The 12049-nt window shown below is 31.8% G+C and overlaps 2 protein-coding genes across 3 annotated transcripts in view; one reads left to right on the top strand and one right to left on the bottom strand.

Annotated features, from left to right (window-relative positions):
• LOC128703971 (oxidoreductase NAD-binding domain-containing protein 1-like) overlaps positions 1-4003 on the bottom strand; it is a 33880-nt gene extending 29877 nt beyond the window's left edge. The window contains exon 1 of the mRNA XM_070104882.1: positions 3969-4003. Coding sequence (XP_069960983.1) covers positions 3969-4003 — 35 coding nt within the window. The remainder of the gene's footprint in view (positions 1-3968) is intronic.
• Positions 4004-9622: 5619 nt separating this feature from the next.
• The window catches only part of LOC128703970 (putative sodium-coupled neutral amino acid transporter 10), a 71501-nt gene continuing 69074 nt past the window's right edge, over positions 9623-12049 (top strand). For both annotated transcript variants that reach the window (XM_070104881.1, XM_070104880.1), the window contains exon 1: positions 9623-9675. The gene's annotated coding sequence lies outside the window, so the exon portion shown is untranslated. The remainder of the gene's footprint in view (positions 9676-12049) is intronic.

The following is a 12049-nucleotide window of genomic DNA, read 5'->3' as shown; positions in this document are numbered from 1 at the left end:
ATAATGTAAATATAATTAATCCGTTCCTGACACCCAGAAGTATTAAAACAAAAAATTTTTTTCCATCAACACCTCAGGTACCAAGTCCTTTTCTGGGGTTACTTCTCTTCTCTGTTTTTTAATGCCACTAGGACCAGCTTGAGAGTCACTGGAGTCCTGTCTCACAAAAAAACTGTCCAGAGAGCTCTGTTTCTGGCATCTCTTTAAAACTTTCCTAAAATTTGCCAAGACTGTCACTGTACAAGTTGCCGATATGGCTTGCAACATCCTTCTCAGGGTGATGTTTCTCCATAAATCTTTCCATCCTACCCCACATTTCAAAATCTCCTTAATTTCTGAAGAAGGCACCTTCTTCCATCTCTCTTCCTCCTCCTCTCCAGCAAGATTCTGAGCTGCGATCTGTTGCTGTTCCTGCTGAAGCTCTTGCAGCTCCTCAGCTCTTCGTTGTGGTCCTTCACCAACTCTTCCACATCCTCCAAACTCACATCCAACCCCATGGAACTCCCCAATGCCACAACAGATTTCACAACTGACATTGGCTCATCAGGGTCAGCCACAAACTCTTCAAAATCCCTCTTGTGGACACAATCTGGCCACAATTTTCTCAAAGCAACAACAGCTTCCTTGATATGGTTGATATGGAAGATATGGTTGTATGGGGTTTGTTATACATCCTGGCCAGTTTGGCTACACGTACGCCACTTTCATATTGTTCAATGATGTTTTTCTTAAATTCAATCGTATTTCTCACCTTCTTGGCACTAGGAGCTTTCTTTGGAGCCATGGTAGCTTATTTAGCACTTGTAAGCACTAAAATGAATGGAATATTAAGAAATATTTTGTATGAACAAGTGAGGGGACCGTCACTCACTGGTAAACAATGGCACACTGGCTGGGAAGGGAGGCCAAGGCGGCTCAGAGCCGTGAGTACGCTTCCAGGACGAATGACGATTAGCGAGTCAACCGACCATTTGCAAGCCAATGTTTGGACGAAAATAACGCGACGATTTCCGAAAAGGATGACTATCGAGCCCAACGATTATCAAGGGACCACTGTATACGTAATAATTTGTATAACTGTATCCCTTCAAGGGAGGTTCCTTGATGCTGGTGATGGGCTCTTGATCTAGGGAATTGGAACTGTGCTCCAGTTCCCTGAATTGACCCTGAATACCTTCCATTCCCCCACAGGCCCTGTATAACCCCTACAAGTTTAGTGCTCCCTCATGATTATAGTAGCAATAATAATAATGTGTAACGGTATTTAAGTGTACCGGTTGCCATTACAGTACATACATCATTTTCAGACATTACTATATTTAAATTTTGTTGAACATGTAATTATCAATAAATTTTTAATATGAATAATAGGCTGAGGCTACCAAACCAGCATACAGGTATACAAACGTAAATTGCAACTAAGCAGGCAGACAACTTAACCCTTTCAGGGTCCATCCCGTAGATCTACGGCTTTACGGTGAGTGTCGAAACCGTAGATCTACGCCATGAGCTCAGCTCACTCTGATAAACCGTGAGTGGTACATTTGGGCCTAGATATGAGAGAATACATCTATGTGGTATGTGTGCACCACATAAAACAGATCCTGCAGCACACTGTGTATAATGAGAGAAAAAACTGAAATCATGATTTTTCGATTAAAACAGCGACTTTGCAGTGTTTTTTCGTATGTTTTTCATAGTTGTATTTGCGATTTCTTGGTCTCATTTGATAGAATGGAAGACATATTACAGAAATAGAGATGATTTTGATTGGTTTTAGCATTGGAAATGGCTTGAAACTGAGCTCAAAGTAGCGGAAATGTTAAATTTTTGCCGATATTCAAGAGTAAACGAACGATCTCACACGTCTAATACACACCAGCTGGTGGGTCTAATATACATTCACAAATATGGTGATGATATTTATACAATTATTACAGTATTGCATAACAGTAAATCTTCTATTTTTTGGTGTGAATAAAAATTCATTATGTGAATAAAAAATCAAAATGGAATTTATTTGTAAAGCCTCAAAACATAACTAATGAACAGAGGAAATGTTAGTTTAGTGCCAGGAATGCCTACATTGTTCATTCTGGACCCTATTTTGAAATTGGAATATTTTGAACTTTGTGTTAAATTGGCCAAATTAACAATTTCCGATCACTTTATTTTGTAGTTGAAACAGTTGACTTGGCGATTTCTTGTGCTCGATCGATAGAATAGAAGTAATACTAGTGAAATAGCTAAGAATTTGGTTGATTGGAATAATGTAATTGGCCTAAAATGGGAGTCAAAGTCGGCAAAATCGCCGATTCGTAAATATCGCTGACACATCAAAATTCGCGAGAGCATAATTTCGTCAATTTTCCACCAAATTTCATACTTTTTGTTTTATTACCTTCACAAAAAGATTCTCTACGATTTCATAAGAAAAAATAAAAAATTTTTTTTTTGAAAATTCTTGGACACTGGTGCGTGACTCCAGATTTGGGCCTTGGACCCTGAAAGGGTTAAAAATGTATGTTTGTACCATAAATTGTACTACCTCATATTAATAACAGAGTAAAATATTGAATACATATTTGTATTCTAAAACTCTTCATCTGTCTAAACTTAAGTAGTCTATAAGAACAGTGGTACCTCGAGTTACGAACCTAATTCATTCCAGACGGCTGTTCAAGTGCCGATACCGAACGAATTTGTTCCCATAAGGAATAATGTAAATTAGATTAGTCCGTTTGAGACCCCCAAAAATACACTTACATAATTGTTCGAGTTGGGAGTTGCTCGAAACTCGAGGTACCACTGTACAGTGGACCCCCGCATAACGATTACCTCCGAATGTGACCAATTATGTAAGTGTATTTATGTAAGTGCGTTTGTACGTGTATGTTTGGGGGTCTGAAATGGACTAATCTACTTCACAATATTTCTTATGGGAACAAATTCGGTCAGTACTGGCACCTGAACATACTTCTGGAGTGAAAAAATATCGTTAACTGGGGGTCCACTGTATTAGGTTAAGTCTGCCCAAAATGCCTTGGCGTGATAGTGGCTTTCTTTGTTCCAATCAAATTATGAAACGTAAACACACATCGTAACCTTAGCAAAGAAATAAAAATTTATTTAATTATATGAAGAGCACTTCCAAGCAGTCATTTACTTTTTTAATCATGGGGAAGTGCTAAACTTGTAGGGGTCATATAGCACCTGAAGTATGGGAGGCATTCAGGTTTGATCCAAGGAAGGGGAGGTAAAGTCAAGTTCCTAGGGGACATGGCAAGGAATCAGGTTTGATCCAAAGTGCTAAACCTGTAGGGATTATATCACCTGTGGGGGGTTGGAAGGCATTTAGGCTTAATTCAGAGAACTGCAGAATAGATCCAATTCCCAAGATCAAGAGCTCCTCACCAGCATCAAGGAACCTCCCATGAGGGTATCTGATTTTACTTCAGTCAGAAGCAAGGGCTAAATTCGTAGGGGTCACACAGCGACTGGGGAACAGGAGGCAATTCAGGTTCAATACAACGAAGTTGAGGATAAATCCACTTTTGTGGATCAAGAGCCCATCACCGGCATCAAGGAACCTCCCTGGAACCAGATTTTTACATCATCATCATCATTATAATCAGAATCATGTTATGATGTATAACATTGTGACTCACCTCACTACTGGAGTCATCATCATCATCATGATACATAACATTATAATGACTCACCTCACTACTGTAGGTGTCATCATCATCATCATTATCATGATACATAACATTATAATGACTCGCCTCACTACTGTAGGTGTCCTCATCATTATCATCATGGTACATAACATTATAATGACTCACCTCACTACTGTAGGTGTCCTCATCATTATCATCATGGTACATAACATTATAATGACTCACTTCACTACTGTAGGTGTCATCATCATCATCATTATCATGATACATAACATTATAATGACTCACCTCACTACTGTAGGTGTCCTCATCATCATCATCATCATGATACATAACATTATAATGACTCACCTCACTACTGTAGGTGTCATCATCATCATCATCATCATGATACATAACATTATAATGACTCACCTCACTACTGTAGGTGTCCTCATCATCATCATCATCATGATACATAACATTATAATGACTCACCTCACTACTGTAGGTGTCCTCATCATCATCATCATCATGATACATAACATTATAATGACTCACCTCACTACTGTAGGTGTCATCATCATCATTATCATGATACATAACATTATAATGACTCACCTCACTACTGTAGGTGTCCTCATCATCATCATCATGATACATAACATTATAATGACTCACCTCACTACTGTAGGTGTCCTCATCATCCTCATCATCATCGTCATCATCATCATCACAACACTGGACCAGCTGGACCATCAGCTGACACAATGTAAACAACAACTCTCATATACTGTTAAAATAACTTGATTATGTTTATTATTATTATTATTATTACTGTATTATTATTATTATTATTATTATTATTATTATTATTATTATTATTATTATTATTATTACTGTATTATTATTATTATTATTATTATTATTATTATTATTATTATTATTATTATTACTGTATTATTATTATTATTATTATTATTATTATTATTATTATTATTATTATTATTATTATTATTATTATTATTATTATTATTATTATTACTGTATTATTATTATTATTATTATTATTATTATTATTATTATTATTATTATTATTATTATTATTATTATTATTATTATTACTGTATTATTATTATTATTATTATTATTATTATTATTATTATTATTATTATTACTGTATTACTATTATTATTATTATTATTATTATTATTATTATTATTATTATTATTATTATTATTATTATTATTATTATTATTATAATTATTATTATTATTATTATTATTATTATTATTATTATTATTATTATTATTATTATTATTATTATTATAATTATTATTATTATTATTATTATTATTATTATTATTATTATTATTATTATTATTATTATTATTATTATTATTATTATTATTATTATTATTATTATTATTGTATTGTATTGTATTGTATTGTATTGTATTGTATTGTATTGTATTGTATTGTATTGTACTGTATTGTGTTGTATTGTATTGTATTGTACTGTATTGTATTGTATTGTATTGTATTGTACTGTATTGTATTGTACTGTATTGTATTGTATTGTATTGTATTGTACTGTATTGTATTGTATTGTATTGTACTGTATTGTATTGTATTGTATTGTATTGTACTGTATTGTATTGTATTGTACTGTATTGTATTGTATTGTATTGTACTGTATTGTATTGTACTGTATTGTATTGTATTGTACTGTATTGTATTGTATTGTATTGTATTGTATTGTACTGTATTGTATTGTATTGTACTGTATTGTATTGTATTGTATTGTACTGTATTGTATTGTATTGTATTGTACTGTATTGTATTGTATTGTACTGTATTGTATTGTATTGTACTGTATTGTATTGTATTGTATTGTACTGTATTGTATTGTATTGTATTGTATTGGATTGTACTGTATTGTATTGTATTGTACTGTATTGTATTGTATTGTATTGTACTGTATTGTATTGTATTGTATTGTATTGTACTGTATTGTATTGTATTGTACTGTATTGTATTGTATTGTATTGTACTGTATTGTATTGTATTATATTGTATTGTACTGTATTGTATTGTATTGTATTGTACTGTATTGTATTGTATTGTACTGTATTGTATTGTATTGTACTGTATTGTATTGTATTGTACTGTATTGTATTGTATTGTAAGTAAGTAAGTAAGTAAGTAAATTTATTCAGGTATACACAATACAGTTACATAGAATTATCATACATAGCAGCATATGTGTAGAGAACCTGGGATAACCCAAAAAAGTCAGACAGAGTGACTTATTTCCATTGGGGTCCTTTTACCTTATTATTATAATATAAAGGTTATAATATTTTCTTATTATTCTATAATGAAGATAACATCTTATTATCATACTAAAAAGACTATCTACTACACGAGGGTCATTAAGACTATCTACAATACGAGGGTCATTACGACTATCTACAATACGAGGGTCATTACTAGGGATTGTATTGTATTGTATTGTATTGTATTGTACTGTATTGTATTGTATTGTACTGTATTGTATTGTATTGTATTGTATTGTACTGTATTGTATTGTATTGCATTGTATTGTATTGTACTGTATTGTATTCTATTGTATTGTACTGTATTGCATTGTACTGTATTGTATTGTATTGTACTGTATTGTATTGTATTGTACTGTATTGTATTGTATTGCATAGTATTGTATTGTACTGTATTGTATTCTATTGTATTGTACTGTATTGTATTATTTTGTATTGTATTGCACTGCATTGTATTGTATTGTATTGTATTCTATTGTATTGTATTGTATTGTACAGTATTGTATTGTACTGTATTGTATTGTACTGTATTGTATTGTACTGCATTGTATTCTGTTGTATTGTACTGTATTGTATTCTGTTGTATTGTATTGTACTGCATTGTATTGTATTGTACTGCATTGTATTGTATTGTATTGTACTGTATTGTATTGCATTGTATTGTATTGTACTGTATTGTATTGTACTGTATTGTATAGTATTGTATTGTACTGTATTGTATTGTACTGTATTGTATTGTACTGTATTGTATTGTATTGTATTGTACTGTATTGTATTGTATTGTATTGTACTGTATTGCATTGTATTGTATTGTACTGTATTGTATTGCATTGTATTGTATTGTACTGTATTGTATTGTATTGCACTGTATTGTATTCTATTGTATTGTATTGTACTGCATTGTATTGTATTGTATTGTACTGTATTGTATTCTGTTGTATTGTATTGTACTGCATTGTATTGTATTGTATTGTACTGTATTGTATTGTATTGCATTGTATTGTATTGTACTGTATTGTATTGTATTGTATTGTACTGTATTGTATTGTATTGTATTGTACTGCATTGTATTGTATTGTGCTGTATTGTATTGTATTGCATTGTATTGTATTGTACTGTATTGTATTCTATTGTATTGTATTGTACTGCATTGTATTGTATTGCATTATACTGTATTGTATTCTGTTGTATTGTACTGCATTGTATTGTATTGTACTGCATTATATTGTATTGTGCTGTATTGCATTCTATTGTATTGTATTGTACTGTATTGTATTGCATTGTATTGTATTGTATTGTGCTGTATTGCATTCTATTATATTGTATTGTACTGTATTGTATTGTATTGTACTGTTTTGCATTGTATTGTACTGTATTGTATTGTATTGTATTGTACTGTATTGCATTGTATTGTATTGTATTGTATTGTACTGTATTGTATTGCATTGTATTGTACTGTATTGTATTGTATTGTACTGTATTGTATTGTACTGTATTGTATTCTATTGTATTGTACTGTATTGTATTGTATTGTATTGTACTGTATTGCATTGTATTGTATTGTATTGTACTGTATTGTATTGTATTGTTCTGTATTGTATTGTATTGTACTGTATTGTATTGTATTGTACTGTATTGTATTGCATTGTGTTGTACTGTATTATATTGTACTGTATTGTATTGTATTGTATTGTATTGTACTGTATTGTATTGTATTGTATTGTACTGTATTGTATTGTATTGTACTGTATTGTATTGTATTGTACTGTATTGTATTGCATTGTACTGTATTGTATTGCATTGTATTGTACTGTATTGTATTGTATTGTACTGTATTGTATTGTATTGTATTGTATTGTATTGTACTGTATTGTATTGCATTGTATTGTACTGTATTGTATTGTATTGTACTGTATTGTATTGTATTGTACTGTATTGTATTGCATTGTATTGTACTGTATTGTATTGTATTGTACTGTATTGTATTGTATTGTATTGTATTGTATTGTACTGTATTGTATTGTACTGTATTGTATTGCATTGTATTGTACTGTATTGTATTGTATTGTACTGTATTGTATTGTATTGTACTGTATTGTATTGTATTGTACTGTATTGTATTGTATTGTACTGTATTGTATTGTATTGTACTGTATTGTATTGTATTGTATTGTACTGTATTGTATTGTATTGTATTGTACTGTATTGTATTGTACTGTACTGTACTGTATTGTATTGCATTGTATTGCATTGTATTGTATTGTATTGTACTGCACTGTATTGCATTGTATTGTATTGTATTGTATTGTACTGTACTGTATTGTATTGTATTGTATTGTATTGCATTGTATTGTATTGTATTGTACTGTACTGTATTGCATTGTATTGTATTGTACTGTATTGTATTGTATTGTATTGTATTGTACTTTATTGTATTGTATTGTATTGTACTGTACTGTATTGTATTGTATTGTATTGTATTGCATTGTATTGTATTGTATTGTATTGTATTGCATTGTATTGTACTGTATTGTATTGTATTGCATTGTATTGTATTGTATTGTACTGTATTGCATTGTATTGTATTGTATTGTATTGCATTGTATTGTATTGTATTGCATTGTATTTTATTGCATTGTATTGTATTGTACTGTATTGTATTGTATTGTATTGTACTGTATTGTATTGTATTATACTGTATTGTATTGCATTGTATTGTATTTTATTGTATTGTATTTTATTGTATTGTGTTGTATTGTACTGTATTGTATTGTATTGTATTTTATTGTATTGTATTTTATTGTATTGTATTGTATTGTACTGTATTGTATTGTATTGTATTGTACTGTACTGTATTGTATTGTATTTTATTGTATTGTATTGTACTGTATTGTATTGTATTGTATTGTAATGTATTGTATTGTATTGTATTTTATTGTATTGTACTGTACTGTATTGTATTGTATTGTATTTTATTGTATTGTATTTTATTGTAATGTATTGTGCTGTATTGTATTGTATTGTACTGTACTGTATTGTATTGTACTGTACTGTATTGTATTGTATTTTATTGTATTGTATTGTATTGTATTGTATTGTACTGTACTGTATTGTATTGTATTGTATTTTATTGTATTGTATTTTATTGTAATGTATTGTGCTGTATTGTATTGTATTGTATTGTACTGTACTGTATTGTATTGTATTGTATTTTTTTGTATTGTATTTTATTGCATTATATTGTATTGCATTATATTGTATTGTATTGTATTGTATAATGAGGACAATAAGTAAGTCTGAGCGCCTTATTTACATTATCCTGGAAGATAATTTACTCTACTTATTATTACTTTACTTATGTTAATCTGTGCATAAAATAATTTCCTTATTTACTTATTTATTTACTTATTTCTTAAATAATTTAACAATTTATTTAAATGTTCCTTCAGACACTTGACTTCGGCTTAATAATCATAACATATCTCTAACAAACTTAAAACTTAACTAATGTTTTATAAAAATGAACAAATTTTAAATATAATAGACACATAAATAATTATTATATATGTTTATGTGAGAGAATATATTAAGTTTATTAGTTAAATAAATAATAAGAGAGGAATGAGACACAGTGAAGTCTGACGTGTGAAAGCAAAACAAGAATTATATCTCCCACCGTCAGTATTTTTCACCTATTTTACCCTATTTTTCTTGTTTTTTTTCTCCCATTCTGTCTTCCCCCCTATTGTTTAATATCCCCGTGTTGGTTTAATGGGTTTATCTTTATTTTTAACTTGATAATATAGCTGTGAGAGGTAGATATAAGGGGGGTTTTTGGAGTCCGTTTCTACACCCATAAATTGTGTCATATGTAATAAACAGTTTTTTTTAATGGTTTTTAAGGTCAATAGGCGTTATTAATACACCTTTAAAGGCAGGTGAAGGTGCTGACCTTGAAAATGTACAGTGAACGTCATATATAAGGTACAACACCTCGATGATTCTTGTTAATTTCTGTTATATATTAAATTTATCAATCACCTTTAAATGAGGTCAAAGTTAATACTATTTTCTAGAAAAATAGATGTGATGTCAGCAGGTATAGGCCTATTAGTATACTCAGTGTAATATCCAGTGTATTGTTTAGTAATTATGTACCTTAATGGCGATAATATTAATTATGTACCTTAATGGCGATAATATTAATTATGTACCTTAATGGCGATAATATTAATTATGTACCTTAATGGCGATAATATTAATTATGTACCTTAATGGCGATAGTACTCTTTATTAATTAGGGTTCAGGAGCTGTTACTCAACTCACATCTCTTTAATCTGATGGATTACTTGAAAACTGAAATGTTAGTGGGGAACCTCATAGGTGTGGTAACCTTAGACTTGACTCACGAAATCGTAATGACATGATGCAAACAAACCATAATACGGGTGGAGATAGAACCCGCGGCCAGAGTTCTTTCCCCGCCCGTGTTATGGTAACCTTAGACCTGCAAAAGGTCTTCAATACTGTCAACAACAATATATTATGTAATAAACTTCAAGCTATCGGTATCGGTTCTGTCGACTGGTTTAAGTCCTACCTTAGCAACAGGAGACAAATTGTCAAAATCAACAAAACGGAATCAGAACCCTTGCCGATAACGTGGAGTTCCCCAAGGTAGTATTCTGGGTCCATTATTATTATTATATTATGTGGAGTTCCCCAAGGTAGTATTCTGGGTCCATTATTATTATTATATTATGTGGAGTTCCCCAAGGTAGTATTCTGGGTCCATTATTATTATTATATTATGTGGAGTTCCCCAAGGTAGTATTCTGGGTCCATTATTATTATTATATTATGTGGAGTTCCCCAAGGTAGTATTCTGGGTCCATTATTATTATTATATTATGTGGAGTTCCCCAAGGTAGTATTCTGGGTCCATTATTATTATTATATTATGTGGAGTTCCCCAAGGTAGTATTCTGGGTCCATTATTATTATTATATTATGTGGAGTTCCCCAAGGTAGTATTCTGGGTCCATTATTATTATTATATTACGTGGAGTTCCCCAAGGTAGTATTCTGGGTCCATTATTATTATTATATTACGTGGAGTTCCCCAAGGTAGTATTCTGGGTCCCTTATTATTATTATATTATGTCAATGACATGGTTTAGCACTTCCCCTTGATTATAATAATAATATCATTGACATGCCTATCAGTGTCAAGTACAAACTCCTACTGTATAACAGTGCTCTGTTAGTGTCAGGTAAAGACCCACAAGATATTGCTAATGTTTTAACACTGGAACTGGAGTCCTGCGGCAAATGGTTAGTAGACGACGAACTATTATTACACCTCGGGAAAACTGAAGTCGTTCTCTTTGGCACGAAACATAAACTGAGAAGGGTAAATAATTTTAATGTCCAGTGTAATGGGGAGCCCCTCACTTTGGTTTTATCAGTAAAATATCTGGGAATCCCCTTTGACCCATGCAGTGTCTACCTCCTGAGGTGCAGTGTCTACCTACTGAGGTACAGTGTCTGCCTACTGAGGTACAGTGTCTGCCTACTGAGGTACAGTGTCTACCTACTGAGGTACAGTGTCTACCTACTGAGGTGCAGTGTCTACCTACTGAGGCACAGTGTCTACCTACTGAGGTACAGTGTCTACCTACTGAGGTGCAGTGTCTACCTACTGAGGTGCAGTGTCTACCTACTGAGGTACAGTGTCTGCCTACTGAGGTACAGTGTCTGCCTACTGAGGTACAGTGTCTACCTACTGAGGTACAGTGTCTACCTACTGAGGTGCAGTGTCTACCTACTGAGGTGCAGTGTCTACCCTACAGTGTCTACCTACTGAGGCACAATGTCTACCTACTGAGGTGCAGTGTCTACCTACTGAGGTGCAGTGTCTACCTACTGAGGTGCAGTGTCTACCTACTGAGGTACAGTGTCTACCTACTGAGGTACAGTGTCTACCTGCTGAGGTACAGTGTCTACCTACTGCACAGTCTACCTGCTGCAGTGTCTACCTACTGAGGTGC

This window comes from Cherax quadricarinatus, chromosome 95, assembly GCF_038502225.1.
Source record: "Cherax quadricarinatus isolate ZL_2023a chromosome 95, ASM3850222v1, whole genome shotgun sequence".
In the NCBI taxonomy this organism is placed as follows: Eukaryota; Metazoa; Arthropoda; class Malacostraca; order Decapoda; family Parastacidae; genus Cherax; species Cherax quadricarinatus.
Note: the sequence above shows the minus strand (reverse complement) of the source record. Positions and strands in the feature narration are given on the sequence as shown.